A 19,639-nucleotide genomic window follows, 5' to 3' on the forward strand; every position below is an offset into this window, starting at 1 on the left:
CTTGCAGTTGTATTGGAGAATCATGAGGTGACAGATGAAGATGTAGAGCCTGCTCTGAAACGCCAACGGATAGAAATTAACTGCCAGGATCCCTCTATTAAGGTTGTGATAATATACTTTTCTGTTGTTCAGAAGATCAGATACATGCAGTTGCTTTTCTTTGGGGGAAAAAGTACGTTAAAAACAGAGGATGGATAATAAAATATTAACAGTATATTTAAATGTGAACTGGGAGGGAGGGCGGGTGGTTCCCCTTTTTGGAAATGTTTTAGAATGATTATTATTTTAATTATTTATCATTCTTTATATGACTACAGTGCTATGAGTTATGGATCAGGACCCCAGTGTACGAGGCAGAAAAAACACAGGAAAATAAAAAGGGCTTACAATCTAGGTGGTGGTGTCCGTAGTGATTGAGAAAGGAGGTACCGGGGAGGCTTTGGGGGGAGGGGGAGAAGAACTCATTTTAGCTATGTTGAGCTTGAGCTGATTGATAGATATCCTTAAGGAGATCGGAGAGAGAGAGGCCTAGATTCTAGCTGAGACAGATCTGGAGTAGAGAGATAGATCTGTGAGTCATCAGCATAGAAATGTTAGTTGAATTTGTTTTGTGCGGATGAGGTCACCCAGAGATGAGGTGCAGAGGGAAAACAGAAGGGGACAAGTATGGAGTTCTGTGGATCCCGCATGGAAAGCTGCAGAGGGGGATGAGGAAGACCCTCCTAAGGACACAGTGAAGAAGTGATTAGAGGTAGGAAGAGAACCATGAGTGGAAGTCAAAGAAGCCAAGTGAGGACAAGATTTCAAGAATATGTGCATGGTTGACGTGTTGAAAGCAGCTGTGACAGGTCAAGGAGATGAAGATGAAATACTGATTTGAGCTTTAACTAGGAATATATCATTAAAGACTTTGGCGAGAAAAGTTTCAATGGCATGCAAGGAACGAAAGCCAGATTGGAGAGGGTCTTAAAATGGAACTGGAGCGGAACTTCAGGCAGTGATTGTAAACAGCACATTCAGGGATCTTAGAGTTGAAAGGGAGAAAGGAAGTGGGGTAGTAATGGGAAAGGCAAGCTGGGTCATGGGTGGGAGTTTTTAAGATGGGAGAGACTGAATACTGCTTGTTTGTATGGGGAAAGAGCCAGAGGAGAGTGAGAGGTGAATGAGAAGAATAAAGGAGGGGATGAGAGTAGGCATGAAGAAGATCAGGGGATGGGATGGGATGAGGTCACTGGGATTAGAGGAGGAGAGAAGATGAGAACCTTCTGCCTCCCTGACAGGAGAAAAGGAGAGAATTGTAGGAGGGGAAGGAAAGGCAAGCTATGGGGGAGGGGGAAAGTCTCATCAGATTTTGTCAGTTGTCTCTTGGAAGAAATTGGTGTGTGTTTTATTGGTAGGTAGCACAAACACTCATATGGCTTAAAAGCTGGAGGATTGCTAAGTACCTCATTATCTTCCAGAGCCAAATCAGCTCGGTTACCTTTTAAAAACTCTTTTAAAATGATAGATCTCTTTGAATCAGGCCAGCCACATTTGACTTGATTTCCCTGTGCTCACAGACCTTCCCCACCTCTCCCACATATGTTTCTTATTGGTAGTGAGTATTGGTAATGTTTCAGTCTTGAGCACCAACAAACACGTAGATAATATTCTGCTGCTACACAGATTGGCGTATATAGTCTTACCTTCTTAAGATTGCCGTATATAGTCTTACCTTCTTAAGATTGCCCTAGAATCTGTGAAGATCAGACAAGTCTTCCCAAATTAAGAGTGCAAGCTGGTCAGCAGCATTATCAAACAGTTCTATACTGCTCATTTTATACAATGTTTTCTGTAAGCTAGGCTAGCTGTGTAAATTTAATTTTAGATGGAGGCCACTAGGTGGCATGCTGGCTGTTTCTTAAAGTCAATTCAAGGCATATGTATTATCACTAAGGTTGTCAGTTAATTGCAGTTAACTCACGCTATTAACTCAAAAAATTAATTGCAATTAAAAAAATTAATCGCTATTAATCACTATTTTAATCACACTGTTAATAGAATACTAATTGAAATTTATTAAATATTTTGAATGTTTTTCTACATTTTCAAATATATTTATTTCAATTACAACACAGAATACGAACTGTACAGTGCTCACTTTATATTATTTTAATTACAAATATTTGCACTGTAAAAATGATAAACAGAAGAAATAGTATTTTTTCAGTTCACCTCATACAAGTTTCAACTGTTTATTGTGAAGGTGCAATTTACAAACGTAGATTTTTTGTTTGTTTGTTTGTTATGTAACTGCACTCAAAAACAAAACAATGTAAAACTTTAGAGCCTACAAGTCCGCTCAGTCCTACTTCTTGTTCAGCCAATTGCTAGGGCAGACAAGCTTGTTTATATTTACAGGAGATAATGCTGCCTGCTTCTTATTTACAATGACACCTGAAACTTAGAACAGGCATTTGCATGGCACTTTTGTAGCCGACATTGCAAGGTAATTACGTGCCAGATAGCTAGACATTCGTATGCCCCTTCATGCTTCGGCCACCATTCCGGAGGACATGCTTCCATGGTGATGACGCACGTTAAAAAAATACTACGTTAATTAAATTTGTGACTGAACTCCTTGGGGAAGAATTGTATGTCCCCTGCTCTGGGTTTTACCCGCATTCTGAAATATATTTCATGTTATAACAGTCTCGGATGATGAACCAGCATGTTGTTCGTTTTAAGAACACTTACAGTGCAGATCTGACAAAATTCAAAGAAGGTATTAATGTGAGATTTCTAAAAATAGCTACAGCACTCAACCCAAGGTTTAAGAATCTGAAGTGCCTTCCAAAATCTAAGAGGGATGAGGTGTGGAGCATGCTTTCAGAAGTGCTCCAGAAAGTGCTTCAGTAGTGCTCCAGAACCTACAGAACCCCAATCACCAAAAAAGAAAATCAGCCTTCTGCTGGTGGCATCTGACTTAGATGATGAAAATGAATATGCATTGATTTGCACTGCTTTTGATTGTTAATGAGCAGAACCCATCATTAGCATGGACGCATATCCTCTGGAATGGTGGTTGAAGCATGAAGGGACAGATGAATCTGGCCTGTAAATATCTTGCAACCAGACATGCCAAACCCACGAAAAAAATGCAGAAGTTGGGCTTGTGTTTGGCTTAATTGGCTTGTGAGTTGCTTGTTGGCCAGTTTTTCACTTGTAGCTTGTTGCTTCTTTTTTTTTGATCGTCTCCCGGCAAGCAGGAGCAAGGGGGCGGGTAAGGAGGGGAGAGAGTTAGGGGTGCATAGCGGGCCCACCACAGTCCCAGACTGCATGCTGGGGGGATCTAGTCTTACAGAGTGAGGTTCTTAGGGATTGGCTTGTTTTGGCCTTGTTTTGAAATAGGATTAGCTTGATTTTTGGCTTATTGTGAATGTTGGGGTGCTTATTTACCATATGAAAGTTGGCAACTGTGCATTGCAATGCCAACTACAACAATGCCATGCGAATGCCTGTTCTCACTTTCAGGTGACATCGTAAGCAAGAGGTGGGCAGCATTATCTCCTGCACACGTAGATAAACTTGTTTGTCTGAGCGATTGGCTGAACAAGACGTTGGACTGAGTGGACTTGTAGGCTCTAAAGTTTGATATTGTTTTATTTTTGAATGCAGTTATTATTTTGTGCATAATTCTACATTTGTAAGTTCAACTTTTATGATAAATAGATTGCACTACAGTACTTGCATTAAGTGAAATGAAAAAGGCTATTTTTTTTATTTTTACAGTCTAAATATTTATAATAAAAAATAAATATAATGTGAGCACTGTACACTTTGTATTCCGTGTTGAAATTGAAATCAATATATTTAAAAATGTGGTAAACTTCCAAAAATATTTAAATAAATGGTATTCTATTATTGTGTAACAGTGCGATTAATCGTGATTAATTTTTTTAATTGTGCGATTAATTTTTTTAATCGCTTGACAGCCCTAATTATCACTGTTTAATTACATAATTTCCTCCAGAAAAATCTTGCAGAATATGCCTTTCAAAAATGGATATATTTGCTTAGGAAAACAGGTCTTGTTTCTTTCTTTGCATATGTCCAAGTTAGCTGTTTGATATAGAATTAAAGTTAGCTACACTTGTTGCCTTTGAGGTTATGTTATTTGTTTTAATGTATTGATATGATCATTCTACACATTTGTAAGCAGCTAACTTTATCTTTTTGGGGAGATCTTATCAAACTTATCCATTCGTGTGTTGAAGCATGTTTATAATCTTTTCTTTTTTATGCATGAGAGTGAGCAAGATGTTTTGGCTTGTCATCTTAAACTTTGGTGTGGCAGGTGAAATCACCTTAATAAGATGATTAGGTAAAAAATTGTTCAGTTTGGATGCTGTTGGCTTCTAAATGAAGAATTACAAGAAGTCTGTGAATGGTAATAATGCTGCTGGATTTCATCAGTTTTAAGGATGGTCAAATTTTGTGACTAGAAAGGTTGATAGTGTCCCATGAATTGTTTGCCAATCAGATTTAGGTGGCTCTTGCTATACGTATGTTCCTTAAGATAAATTTGTAAGTTTCTAAAAATGGCTCTTTTTGCCTTCTCTCCTCCTCAGTCGTTCCTGTATTCCATTAACCAGACAATATGCCTACGACTGGATAGCATTGAGGCAAAGCTGCTGGCACTAGAGGCTACCTGCAAATCGTTGGAAGAGAAATTGGACCTCGTCATGAACAAACAGCATAGCCCTATCCAAGTCCCCATGGTGGCGGGTTCTCCCCTTGGTGCTACACAGACGTGCAATAAAGTGCGATGGTAAGAAAAGAACAGGCCAGTCATCAATAAACCAATGTACCTTTTCAATACTATCCCAAATCCATTTCTCTGGCAGTACCAAGCTCTGCAGCTTTATGTATACCTGTCAGGAGCTTGGTATTTTGGTTAGAATGTAGAATTAATTAATCTTGAAGGCAATTGCTGTGCCAGTTCATGACGTTACTTCTGTTTAGACTGAGACTAAACATATCACATTGGTACATGAATGACTTTGAACTATTTCCACATTTAATTTTGATTTAGACCAGACTGATTGATTCATCCTTCCTTTGGAAAAGTCGCATCAAATATTAGATGTGTTTTTTAAGCTTTTATTTCCTTTATTTTATATTAAAATGTCTAGTTAATGTGTTTATTGATTGTTTAGGCCATATCATTCTAATCACATCTCATTTTACTTTTATCTACTACAAATTAAACAGAATTGCTTAGTTACATGTGGCTGTTCCCTAAAAGTTCTCAGTAGAATAATATCTAGTGTTTATTTCTCAGATAGAATCATAGAGGTTAGAGATGGAAAATACCTCTTAAATCATGTGATCCATTTCACTGCAAATGCAGACTTGACCTACAGTATATTGACTTGTGCATTGTCCCGTATGGTTTTAAATGTCTGAAGCATTGGTAGTCCACCCCTTCACTTTGAGAATTAGTCCAGTCTAATAGATTTGACTGTCAAAGGGTTTTGTGTAATGATGAGCCTAATTTTTCCCCATTCATAATTTCATTCAGTTTTCCTAGGTATGCTCCCATAAATAATTTGACCTAAATAATTAATCTCTATCCTTGTTTACAACTTTGTAATATTTATAGAGTGTTTTCATAGTCCATCTCCTCCTTGGTCAATTTGTAGCCAAGATAAACATATTTAACTTTGCTTTCATAAGTCAATTTTTCCAGCCTCTGATCGTTTTCATTACTCTTCTCTGAATTCCGACTAGTTTCTGAATATCTTTCTGACCCGTGGTACTCAGAAATAAACACTATGTTCTCGGTGCACTAAAGCCTTATATAAAAAAGCTATTACCGCCTTGCTTCATACTGTGAGGCCCATGAATGTACAGGTTAAAAAAACAACAACTTTGTCCTTCTTTTACTGTCATGTTGAACTGCAAATATCTGTCCAATTTTCTGGCCACTGTCATGTCTGGTTCCCCTTCAGCATTACTACTTTATAAGTAAATATGTCTTTCAGCTTATATTTCCCCCAAGATACACGCTTCCATTTTTGCATTTCTGGTCTGAGGGGTGTTTGCAGCTCGCATCAATTTAGTAATGGCAAACAGTTCATTAACATGTTGTTTACACCCTCTCTCAGGTCATTAATGAAGTTGCTAAACCAGACTGGACGTAATACTGATACCTTAAAAAACCCCCATAGATTCAGATATTTTACAGACAGAAGGAACCATTACAATCATGTGATCATTCTTACTTACTGCATAACACTAGCCATATAATTCTGCCCAGTAATTCCTGCATTGAGCCCAATAACTTGTGGTGGAAGTAGAGTATATATTTTAGAAAGACATCCAGTCTTGATTTAAAGACTTCAAATGATGGATACCAGTTCCTTGGTAAACTGTTTCAGTGGTTCAAATGCATCTTTATTTCTAGTTTGAATTTGTCTAGGCTTCAACTTCAACTTTAATCTACTACTGGATAGCGTGCTGGTCACACGCAGCCCAGCAGACTACTTTGGGAGCAGTTGAGAGCCCAGTACTTTTGAAAACAGGCCGCTTATTTAGGTACCTAACTATGAAGTTTGGAATCTAACTTTAGGCACCCTTTTAAAAAAATTTTGGCCTCTGCTGCTTTACTGGCGATAGAAGTTACTCATGGGGGATCCATAATTGTCAGGATTATTCTTTCTTTGAAACGGGTACCTCATAATTGGCTATGATCTTAAGAAATAATTGTCAGCAATAGGTAATTCCCTTAATAACTAAGCTGCGTTTATCAGACTGTGGTCTTGTATGACAGGTGCTGAAATGTTGTATGTTAAAACATTTCAAGTATCCCGTCACTTACCCTTTATCTTTATCTATTGTTACAGGGACTTCCTTTCTTATTATTCAAACTATTTGTATATACATGTTTCTGTTAAATACAGATTTTTTAGAAAGAAATTCAGGGTCCTGTATATAATTTAAAACTGTCCCCTTATAATGGGCTTTATACACAAAGCACACATTTAAAAGATTTATTCACAAGTATGTGACCTGGTCAGGAACCTATTGATGGATATCCAGTGAGCATTATCCTTCATCAGTAGGTTTTTCTAATTATACTGTTTTAATTCTCTAATGAATTTAGTGTTCAACCTGAGGCTGCGTTCTCTCTCTAAGGCCATGCATGTTTGCTGTAGGCATTCCTATGAAGTTTAGCAGTTAATCTCTCACTTTAGGATTTCAGATTTTTGTGTCTGTTTTTCTGGTAGTCTGAAAACATTTTAGGTGATGAGGCCCCTGCCACCCTGCTTCACATATAATTTTCAGAATTATAACTGTGAACTAAATGATCTTAAATACTTTGTGCATTTGTTATTAAATATCAGAGAAAGTGGATTCCCAATCCAATGATTTCCAGCTAGTGTGTGGCTAACTAAAAGCTAATAGCTTCTTCGCTGCTCAGGGGAGTAGGTAGGGGGAAGAGATACTTGGTATAGCTGTGTCTGAGTGGTGTTTAAAGCTTCAGTTTGGTTTTTCTATTTTGTAGAATTACTTTTGTCCTTTGATTTTAATTAAAGATAGTTAGCATAATACCCAACAAACAGAAGCATTCCCTCCATTAATTATTTTAATGAAATATGAGTGACAGGTATAGTACATCAACTTAAAAAAGTTTTAAATTTTTGACAGCAAGTAATAAATTTTTAGGAATATCTTCAGCTTTGTTGTTAAGAAAATATTGACTTTCCCTGAAGTTCAGTTCAATTTCTGGGCTATGTAACCAAAAAGAAAAATAGGAGTATATTCTCAAAGGACACATGTATTTAACTTACAGATCATTTCTGCTTTAACAAATCTTCTGGAGAGTAGGTGAAAAGCTGTCAGCTAAATACCAGAGACTCATTCACTTGGAAAGGATCCAGACCTGGTTCTGAGCCAGCCCAGCTTTGTTAATGGCTGGCTCAGTTTCACTGTGATAGGATGTATCACTAAAGACCCTATCTCTCATCTCAAAGAAACTGGTTCCACTTGTTGATTATTTCTAATTAGAAACCCTCATTCACTGTTCTGTTGTAGGACTCTCTCTTTATGTTCTCCCCCTCCTTAAAACACAGATGGCGGTGGAGAACTTCCAACTTCAGTTGGTATTTCAGACACAGATTTACAGATTCTACACCTGAATGAGATCCTTCAACCCCTTTCTCCTCCTGCCATTACAGTAATACCAGTTCCTCCATTGTAATAAAACCATTGTGTGCCGATAGAAGAGCTAGGTCAACCAGATGGTGTTACATTTCACAATATCTTAGTTGTGTGCCAGCAACACAGACTTTCCCTTTTCCCCCCAGTAAATTCTTTAAGGTTATGATATCTCCTCTTTCCCCTCAAAGCAACTTTGAATGTTGTTTATGTATTTTATTTGGTGATTAGCTGCTTGTATTAATGTGATACAGATTTGCCAAAATCAAGGTTCATTTGTTACAATATTATAGAGTAGAGTGTATAAATTATAAATTCACACATCAATTTTATTGCTCTATGATGTTTTGCTATTTTAAAATACTTGTTATATAAATTCGTTCCCTAAGGTATGTCGCTTTCAAGTGAGTCTAGGCCATCTTGTAATGAGAACAAGGGTGACTTGGACATGAGCTATTTTTTTTCCCTGAGTCACCTTGTGGTGGCATCTGACAACTATAGTGAAGCAGCAGAGTTCATAGCTAAGCATCCTAGATTAGGCCATCCTAGATTATGATTTGGAATGTCATACTACCTGCTTCTGCTGCAGAGACCAGAACAAAATTACACAAGGCTTGTTTATAAGATTGAGTGATATAGTATAATCTGGCTATGCAACTGATGTTTTATAGAGCCAGGAGTTTCACTTATGTAAAAATTGGCAGCTTGAAGCTCAACTTTCTATTGTTTTCCCTTGTAAGCTGAACATACTGATTTATTGGGATAACTCATGCTTTCCTCCGTTTTTTTTTTAATGCCAATGTGTAGTTTCCAAGTTTTTAAAATTCTCATTAGGGAAATGAAGCAGAAGTTTCAAGGAGATTTGTAATAAATCACGGACCTCACTACATCATTAGCTTTCAGAGCAGAAATTTGTTGCATTCAGAATCTGAATCTGATTTCTATCTTTATTAAGTAGAACTTTTCCAACATTCTTTCTTGGTTTTATTTTTTTGTTTTGTTATTCTTGAAGACTTGCTGACACCTCTTGGGAAAACTACAAAATATTGAAAAATGACTATTTCATGTGCTTTTGATGTTTTCACTAAATACATTGCATAAAAACTGAAGTCTTGTTCCCACAGTTGCTCTGTTCCTCTTGACTCCCACCTGATGACACACCAACTAACTGCAGTGGAGATGGATTTGATGTTACTCTAAAAGATTATAATCTTGGGTAGCAAACAAGCTGCATGAACAGGTGGAGTCTTGAGAAACAAAAAAGATTAATCTTCAGAACACTTAGTAGAAAGGAGCAGATAAAGAAGTCACAGAAAATCTGACACATGAGGAATTCTTTCTAAGCAGAATGTTACTGACTTTTCCATGAGATGTTGGTAGGTTTTTAAAAAGGGACTTAAAGACAGTAAATACATACAAATAAGGCTTGCAATCATTAAAACTTAATAAAAAAGACTTAGAAAATATTTTCTTAATGCTTAGTGACTGCTGTTTAAAAATATATGGTTTTCAACCTTATCTATGAAGCCAGGAATTTGATGGTTCCATAATATTACTGTTAATATGAATTAACCCCCCCCATTTTTTTTTTCAAAATTAGTGGAATAGAAAGATGTTCTTAGGCTGTAAACAGAATTGTGTTTAACTGTGTAGAGCCTTAAAATAGCCAAGAACAGTACTACAGTAATGTAATAAATATCTTATTAGTAGGAGAATGTGTATTGTTTTGGTGTTCTGAGTCTTGTCTTGTCTGACGTCATTCAGCCTCTCACTCACTCTGTCCAGAATCTGACTGGCTCTCTGTCTCTGCCTTCATCATTTTTCCATAGTATGGCCATCAGCAATCCCTTACTTTTGAGGTAACATGCAACCAAAACTTTCAATAGCTCCCATAAGATTTTGGAGAATTTAAGGTAGTTCCTTCAGTTTGCTGTAGTGCAACACTTGATTTCACTTAAACAGAAAGCTGCAAACTTGGAGCATGTTCAGACAGAAGAGAGGTGGTTCATAGATTTACTAACTAAATATACGGACCTGATAGTGCAATGAAACTCATGTTTGTATATCTTTTAAAACATGTTCCCTGGAAAAATTCAACCTAGATACAGCATTTTTTTTTTTTTTTGGTTAGCACCCTGGTGTTACCCAGTTTCTCAACTGGGTTAATCTAGGTAAAAGCTGTTCAAATGAATGGCTTCCAATCATACAGTGAAAAAAATCAGCCCATCGCTAATTGTAGTTTACCAAGATTTCCTTCTCTTTAAACTGTTACAAAGATGCTGTTCACACTGTAAAACTGAAGTTATATATTACTTTATCCTAGATCATAATGAAAACTGGTATTTGCCACTTACTTGCTACCAGCACCTCTTCCCAAACCTCAGAGTGTCCAGTCGGTAGATTAGATTGCCCAGCATGTGAGATTGAGCTCTTTGAGTTGGTCAGCCCTGTTGCTGTGCACTTGGATGAGAAGTGGAGGAAGTTCTCTGTTCTCTTTGTGGTGGTGGTGGTGAGTCTGATTTGTATCTGGAATTTGGCACACATGTAGACTGGGTGTGGTTGATTCTTTATCATAGGGGCTTCTCGTTAATTGGTTAATGATGCCGACCCCTGATTAAAACTACAAGGTTGATTTTTATATTTTTCTGTACAGAACATGGACTGCAAGTCTAAATGCGCTGCGCACCATTGTCAAAAGATCTCGAGTGACACCCATGAATAGGAAGATTTGCTCATGTTGACAAGGGAAAGGGGGTGGTGTCACCTTTTAAAAATGGAATTATTCTCCATAGTCTATCCTCCAGCATACCATGTAGGTAGCGTCTGTGAACTTAATTTTTTTTTTTCCCAAAAAGCAGTGTTTGTAGCATTTGACTAAGGTTGCTAAATAGAAAACAAAAACGGCATGACACAGTTCCACCACTAGGTGGGATATGCAAACTTGTTTTTATTTGTTTTTATATGAGGTGTTGTTTGTCCTCTAATCAAGTAAAATCTGTCAACAGGGTGGGTTAGGTTTTGATTAATAGGATTTATTCTTCTAGTATGTATCTCCAGTGTGCCAACTGGAATGCCTTTTGGCTTTGGATATCCCCAGTTCAAGGAGTTCAAGAACTATATTTCTGGACAAATGTTTCTTTTTGTTTTCAAGTTGTTTTGCATTCCAGTGATATGGAACATTAAAAGTTAAGAGAGAGGTTAATTTAAATGGATTTGCAAAGCATTGCAGCAAGAAAACAGAATTAGAGTACAGTTGTAATTCAGGAATAAGATAAAAGAATGTAAGATAAATTGCTGCATCGAAGGTCTTTAAGAAAAAACAAAACATGGGGGGAAAAAGTCCAGTCTATAGAAACAGAATCTACAACTAGAATCCTAGGGAAAAAAGTAATTAAACTATATATAATATGAAAAAAATATATTTTCTATCAACTACAATAGGAGTAACTAGCCTTACACACATGCTTATGTGCTTTGCTGGACTGGCGCCAGTAGAATCAGTGAACTAAGAAATGCAGCTCCCAGACCTCTGCAGTTCTCTGTCAACAAAACTGGTGTACAAACAAAGCTATTTTAACTTAATTGCGATGGGCCCAAATCTGTAACTCCAGCCTACACAGAGTTCCTTTTAAAAATCAGTGGGATTTTTACATGAAAATCAGCTCCTGAAACGGCATGATTGTTCAACCCTCATGTGAACAGTTCTTAATCACACAAGTCATCCCACTGATGTTAATGCATGGGAAAAGATTGGTTGATTGGGTCTATGATCTGCGCTGAACAAAATCTATCATGTTCATTTTAGGTCTATTTGCAAAATGGGGGAATAAAACCAGTATTGCAAAATGGAAAAGGACTATCTTCAGTGTGAAAAAATAGATCTCCAAGTTTCCAGAATGTTACAAAAATAAAATGGGAAAAACCTTCAAAACTATATGGAGAATGACTTGTTCTTGTAAAATAAATTGTATTTTTCATAACGAAGTACACCTTAAAATAATTTTCATATTAAAAAAAAATTAAACCTTTAAAAAATACAGTGCAATTTAGACTGGTGAAGGTTAGTAGCATTATTCAGATGACTTTGGAAGAGAAGGAAGTTAGTGATTGTCCTTAGAATTGCAGCTGTTCCTTGGAGGAGTTTAGTGTATATTTGTTTCTGTGATATTACATGCCAGGGGAAATACTGTGGCTCCTAATAAAGGGATGGATGAAAATCCAAAGACACTGCAGTAGTAGCACAGTCATTCTTGGGAAGGTGATCGCATATTTGACAGTGCTGTTGGAATGTAAGGAAGGACTATTTTAATTTAGTCTTTTTGAAGCTGGTTAACAAATCAAAGACTGGAGTGCTGAGAGTAGTCGAGTTGTGTATCTTTCCCCATATCCATGTCACCCAGAATAGTAGAATTTTAGTTTCTCTTGGATTCAGTCTGAATGAATTCTGGTCTAGTTAGTAAACTTCCTCATTTGTCACACGAACACTTCAGAGACATGTATGAAAAGTTTGATGTTGATTCTTCCTTTGGTGGATCATGGAGTTACTGATTTATATTGATTACCTACCTTGCTGGCCAAGCCACGCTGTGTGTCACGTGTGTGTATTCATGCTCCAGACGAGGTGGACCTGTATCATTCTTTGTACTTAGATGCAGCACAATTCTGCACTGAAAACCTTTTAGACCAATTCTTCTGTTTGGTTTTTGATATTTTATCATTCGTGCTAGTTTAAGATGCACAGAAGCACTCTCCTAAACTAGAGTTAGATCCTGATTCTGAATATTAGAGCTGGATACAGGTACTTCTGAATTTAACCTTTTCCATTTCCTTTATTTTAGGTATATGAAGTCTTCATAAATTCAGACTTAGTTTTTGTGTTACGAATTGTTGAACAAATACTGAAATGCTGTGTGTTTTATCATTAGTGTAGATTGCACTTCCTCGAGGGATTGCTCGTGTTGATTCCAACTAGGTGTATGCACGCCACATGCACAGTCACCGGAAGGTTTTTCCCCAGCGGTACCTGTCCGGTTGGCTGTGGAGTCCTCTGGAGTTGCTCCTTCATGGTGATGTATATAGGTCCCTGCTGACCCTTCGCCTCTTCAGTTTCTTTTGCCACCAGTGATAGTAGGTAATTGGAGCAGCTCCTCTCTTGCTAACAGCCAGCGATCCCATAGTGGACTTTTTCTCATTACCTGTAAATAGTTAAAAATCTTAGTGTGTTAGTTCAAATAGTCTTAGTTAGTTTAGACAAGTTTCGGTTGGGGTGTTCCGCCCCACGTTTCCCCTCCCGGGGACCGGGGCATGCCTTGGTCTCAGGGTTTCAGACCATGCGGGTCCTGTCTGAAGCCTATGCCAAAGGGAGACCCACACGACTCCTGTCTGAAGTGCTTGAGGGAAGCTCATCAAACGGATAAGTGTAAGATCTGCAGAGACTTCTGACCCAGGACCAAGAAGGAGAGGGACTTTAGGCTGAAACTATTCCTCATGGAATCAGCCCTTCGTCCCCAGCCGGCACAGGCGACGTCCGACCCCAGGCCCAGAACTTCAGTGCGGAGTGTGGTCAACAACACCCACTGTCACTTCACAGTCCTCCCCTTTGGCCTCTCGGCAGCTCCTCGGGTGTTCACCAAGTGCATAGCGGTCATGGCAGCCTTCCTGCGGAAGTGGCAAGTGCAAGTATTCCCGTATCTAGACGACTGGCTAATCAAGGGTCGCTCCCGGGCCCAGGTGGAGGACCACATGAGCCTGGTGCGGATGACATTCTACAGACTTGGCCTCATTCTGAACATGGAAAAGTCAACCATAACTCCCACTCAGAGGATAGAGTTCATCGGAGCTCTCCTAGACTCCGGTCAGGCTGGGGCATTCCTCCCAGAAGCTCGCTTCCTCACCATGGGTGCCATCATACAGATTTCTCAGAAGATTCCCCACTACTACAGTGTGAAACTGCCTGAAACTGCTCGGACATATGGCTACTTGCATATATGTGGTCCAGCATGGCAGGCTGTGACTCCGTGCCCTTCCGTCTTGGCTAGTTAGGTGTACAGGCCAAACTGAGACCGCCTAGACAAATTGGTCACACTCACTCCTCCAGTCCCTCCGGTGGCGGCTCAACCCACAAGCAGTATGTGTGGGAATACCCTTCTCCAGGCGTCAACCATCGCTGTCCCTAGTCACAGATGTGTCAGCGATAGGATGGGGGGGCACACCTAGGAAGACTCAGGACCCAAGGTCTCTGGTCCCAGGCAGAACTTTTGCTGCACATCAATGTCAGGGAGCTACATGTGGCTCGCCTTGCTTGCCAGACGTTTCGAACTTATCTACAGGGCAGATGTGTATTGGTCTTGATGGACAATACCATAGCAGTGTTCTATATAAACAGACAGAGTGTGCTTACTCCTCTCTCCTGTGTCAGGAAGCCCTCAAGCTTTGGGACTTCTGCATTGTCCACTCCATACATTTGGAGGAATTGTACCTTCCGGGCTTGCAGAACGAACTGGCCAGTCACCTCAACAGGTCCTTTCATGGCTACGAGTGGTCCCTCCACCCAGATGTCGCAATCAACATCTTCCAAAGGTGGGGATTTCCCAGATAGACCTGTTCACAACACGGTGCAACAGGAAGTGTCAACAGTTCTGTTCCTTCCTGAATCATAGCCTGGGCTTTCTCAGAGATGCCTTTCTTCTCCCTTGGAAGGGGCACCTGCTGTATGCATTCCTGCCCTTCCTGCTCATTCACAAGTTCCTGCTGAAGGTCCGATGAGAGGGAGCATCAATAATCTTGATAGCATCAGCATGGCCATGTCAGCACTGGTTCACAACGCTTCTAGACCTGTCAGACACACCTATGACTCGGTCCCTGGTCCTGGCCTTGATGCTGCAGGACCATGGCTGCCTCCAACATCCCAATCTAGAGTCTGTCCACCTCATGACAAGGAAACTCCATGGCTGAATCCATTAGAGCTTGTATGCTCAGACTCAGGCTATGTCTACACTTCCGTGGTAAGTCGACCTACGCTATGCAACTCCAGCTACGTGAATAATGTAGCTTAGGTCGAGTTACCCGCGGGGTCTACACTGCGGGGGGTCGACGGAGAAACTTGGCACTGGTCCTGTGACCGATCGGCGGAATGGGATCACCGCTCACCCTCCCGCTGGCACCTGTCGCTGAGATGCGAATCCCCTCAATCGGGGAGATTTTACTGAAGATTGGCCCGCTCTGACTCCTGGTCCCCCTCTAGATCTCGGTACAGGTCAAGCAGTGTGAGGCATAGATTGCTGGTCTATCAACGCAGATCTGCTGAATGCCGAAGATCCCCAGGGTTCTGCAGGAGGAACTCATCCCAATCGGACAGATTGGCATCGAGGCACAGCGGCCGACACTGCACTGAGGAGGGCCACCAGGCCAGCTGGTTATGGTCACTCCGCAGCGTTCACTCTGCTTATGACTCTGGTGCTGATCAGGAGTCCCTGGTAGCAGGACAGGCCCCAGCACAAGTGGTATTGTCGACCTCATTGGCACTGCACCTGACCCCGTGGCCTCTGGGCCAATGGCCGGCAGTGTGGTATCCCTGGAATCCTTGGGGGTTCACCCAGCCTTCCGAGGCCACCCGGTCAGTGGAGGGGGCCTCAGATAAGCCATCGGCTGCAGCATCCTGTCCTCCTCCGGAGGTGGAGGCCCCACCTGGGAAGACCTAGGGGAGCAGCCAGTTGGACCACCAGGGGATGTGGTGGATTCCTCGGCGCTGGCTTCATCCACCTCGTCGCTGGATAAACCGATTATGGGTCCCCCTCACCCAATTGTGCAAGATGACGCCAAGGCTCATCAGGAGCTTTTGAAGAGGGTTGCCTCTAACCTGGGGCTCCAGGCAGTCGTCGGACTCACTGTTCGACGTTCTTTGCTCCATGGCACCTGCTAGAGTAGCTTAACCCCTACACGAGGGGGTATCGAAAATAATTAATGCCCTATGGAAAACCCCCTCCTTGCTACTACTCATCTCAAAAAGGGGTGAGTGCAAAAATTTTGTGCCAGCTAAAGGCCATGAGTATCTCTATACTTGTCCAGCCCCAAACTCCCTCGTAGTTGAGGCCATTAACCAGAGGGAGAAGCAGGGTCAACCCGGGGCCACACCCAAGAAGAAAGACTCAAAGAGACTGGATCTGTTTGGGTGAAAAATGTATTTGTCTTCCAGCCTTCAGTGGAGAGTGACCAACACCAAGCCCTCCTTGGCCGCTATGACTACAATATGTGGCAGTCTATGGCCAAATTCAAGGTCTCACTGCCTGAAGGGTCCAAGAAGGAATTCCGGGCGATTCTTGAAGAGGGCACGGCTGCAGCAAGAGCAACCCTCCCAGCAGCCCTGGACGCAGCAGGCTCCACGGCTCACACCATGGCCTCGGCCATCTCCATGCGAAGGGCGTCCTGGCTGCTCCTCTCGGGTCTGTCAACAGAGGCTCAGCAATTGATGCAAGACCTCCCCTTCGATGGCCAGGCCCTATTTGCAAAGCAGAAGGACAGTAAACTGCATGGCCTTAAGGACTCCTGCACTACCCTGTAAACTCTGGGGCTGTATGTTCCCAGTCCAGCCCGTAAGTGGTTCAAACCGCAGCAATCTCAGGGACAAAGGAGTCAACCCTGCCAGGAGCCCCCCCCTCCCCCCAAAGAAGAATAGGAGCTACAAGCGCTGGCTGAGATACCTGCCTCCTCTCGCTGCCCAGTTGGGCTTGACCCGCAATAAACAGGGGGGCAAGCAAACGTTTTGAGGGTGTGCTTGAGGGCGACCTACCAGACTTTACTCTGGATCCGTCTGTCCCGCTGTTCTCCAACTGCCTTTTCTTCTCTTTTTTCTTCCCTGCATGGACAGCTGGGTCCTCAATACTGTGATAGAGGGTTATACCCTACAGTTTACTTCTACCCACCCTTCCCACCCCCCTTTCCCATTCCTCTTCAGGGACCCTTCTCACAAAAGTCTCCTTGCACAGGAGGTAAAGGGGTTGCTGCAATTGGGTGCGGTGGAAGAAGTTCCTCTCCAGTACAGGAACAAGGGGTTCTATTCCCGGTACTACTTAATCCCAAAGGCCAAGGGCGGTCTGTGGCCCATCCTGGACCTGAGGGACCTCAACAAGTATCTAAAGAAGCTAAAGTTCTGCATGGTCTCCTTGGCTTCTATCATCCCCTCCCTGGATCTGGGAGACTGGTATGCCGCCCTCGACTTGAAGGACACATACTTCCACATAGTGATCTTTCAAGGTCACAGACGCTTCCTCCGGTTTGCGGTCCTCCCGTTTGGCCTTGCGACAGCACCCAGAGTGTTTACCAAGAGCATGTCGATGGTGGCTGCTTACCTCAGGTATCAGGATATTCAGATCTACCCGTACCTCGATGAGTGGCGAGTCAAGGGCAACTCCAGGTCTCAGGTCCAAGAGGATGTCGCGGTGCTGCAAGCCACATGCCGCTTCCTGGGCCTACTGGTGAACAACAAAAAGTCTGTTAGTTCCGGTGCAAAGGATAGAGTTCATTGGAGCAGTGCTCAACTTGACCTGTGCCAGAGCATTCCTGCTGCTAGAAGGGTTTCAGACATTGATGGACCTCATCGTGGAAGTCTCCGCTTTCCCCCTAACTACAGCCAGGGTTTCCCAGCACCTGCTGGGTCACATGGCAGAATGCACATACGTTGTCTGCCATGCCAGGCTCTGGATGTGGCCCCTGCAGCAATGGCTGGCAACAGTCTATTCCCAGTCCAGAGATCAGCTGGACAAGGTCGTTACTATTCCCCCGAAGGTACTGCGATGGTGGACAGATTGCATGACGATCCTAGAGGGGGTTCCGTTTGACACCCCTTCCCCCCCATTACTCCATTGAGTTGGTACCGGATGCCTTGGACTTCGGCTGGGGTGCGCACCTCGGCGACCTCCAGACCCAGGGCATACGGTCCCCGGAGGAGATGATGTTACACATAAATGTCAAAGAACTCAGGGCGATCTGCTTGACATACGGAGTCTTCCTACCTCACCTGTCGGTCAAGGTGGTGAAAGTCCTGATGGACAACACGGCCTCGATGTTCTACATCAGCAGGCAAGGGGGGAGCACATTCATCGACTCTCTGCCAAGAGGCATTCTGTCTCTGGGACTTCTGCATCAGCCACAAAGTCCATCTGGAAGCTTGTCACCTCCCTGGCATCAAGAACACGCTAGCGGATCAGCTCAGCTGGGACTTCTCTCACCACAAGTGGTCGCTCCACCCCGACGTAGCCTGAATGATCTTCCAGAGGCGGGGACCTCCCCATGTTGACCTTTTCGCTACCAGGCTAAACAGGAAGTGCCAGAGGATTGTTCACGGCAAGGCCTGGGCAAGGACTCCCTTTCCGATGCCTTTCTCCTGTCTTGGTCAGGGAACTTGATGTATGCGTTCCCTCTGATTCCTCTCATCAGCAGGGTCCTAGCAAAGATCAAGAGAGACCAAACATAGGTTATCGTGATCACCCTGGCATGGCCTTCCAGCACTGGCTCGGCACGTTCATGAGCCTGGCAGTGGCCCCTCCCTGGCCCCTGCCCAACCGTCCGGACCTGTTGTCACAGGACCACGGGCGGCTCCTGCACCCCAACCTTGTGTCCCTCCACCTCTTGGCGTGGATGCTGCTTGGCTGAACCTGGAGGAGCGGAGCTTCTCAGATGAGGTCCAGCAGGTCCTCCTGGGAAGCAGGAAGCTCTCGTTCACTTGGCCCGGTAAGTCAGTCTGGTTAAGGTTTTCCTGCTGGACGTTCGTGCATTGCATCTCTCCCTCGCGCTCTTCCATACAGTCTATCCTAGACTACCTGCTTCATTTGAGGAACCATGGTCTGGCACACTCTTCCATTAGAACATCTTGCAGCCATCTCCACTTTTCACCTACCGATCCAGGGGCAGACGGTGTTTTCTTATATGACGGTCAGATTCTTGAGAGGCCTCGAGAGACTCTTCTCGCAGGTATGGACCCTGTCCCACAGTGGCATCTTAACTTGGTCCTCTCCAGGCTCACAGGCCTGCCTTTTGAGCCGCTAGGCTCCTGCTCCCTTTCCCACCCGTCATGGAAGGTTGCTGTCCTGGTGGTGGTGACATCAGTGAGGGGAGTCTCTGAGATTAAAGCCTTGACCTCAGAACTGCCGTACATGGTATTTTACAAAGACAAGGTCCAGCTGAGGCCTCACCTGGCCTTCCGCAGAAGGTGGTGTCTACTTTCCATATGAACCAGAACATCTTCCTCTCAGTGTTCTGTCCTAAGCTGCACAAGACCAGTGAAGAGAAGCGGCTGCATGCCCTGGACGTCCGAAGGGGCTTGGCTTTTTACGTAGAGTGTACCAAGTCTTTCCATAACTCTTCATTGCCACAGTGGATAGGGTGAAGGGCCTTCCGGTGTCCTCACAGAGTATTTCCAACTTGTTCACCTCTTGCATAT

At 42.7% G+C, this 19,639-nt stretch overlaps 1 protein-coding gene across 3 annotated transcripts in view; it reads left to right on the forward strand.

Moving 5' to 3' along the window:
* BANP (BTG3 associated nuclear protein) overlaps positions 1–19,639 on the forward strand; it is a 265,439-nt gene that overhangs the window by 50,841 nt on the left and 194,959 nt on the right. For 2 of the 3 annotated variants that reach the window (XM_074968886.1, XM_074968885.1), the window contains 2 exons: positions 8–102; positions 4,611–4,810. In XM_074968886.1, the coding sequence (XP_074824987.1) occupies positions 8–102; positions 4,611–4,810 (295 nt within the window). Of the gene's footprint in view, positions 1–7; positions 103–4,610; positions 4,811–10,556; positions 10,712–19,639 lie in introns of those variants that run through there. The other variant, XM_074968887.1, reaches the window with a different exon arrangement.

This window comes from Natator depressus, chromosome 12, assembly GCF_965152275.1.
Source record: "Natator depressus isolate rNatDep1 chromosome 12, rNatDep2.hap1, whole genome shotgun sequence".
In the NCBI taxonomy this organism is placed as follows: Eukaryota; Metazoa; Chordata; order Testudines; family Cheloniidae; genus Natator; species Natator depressus.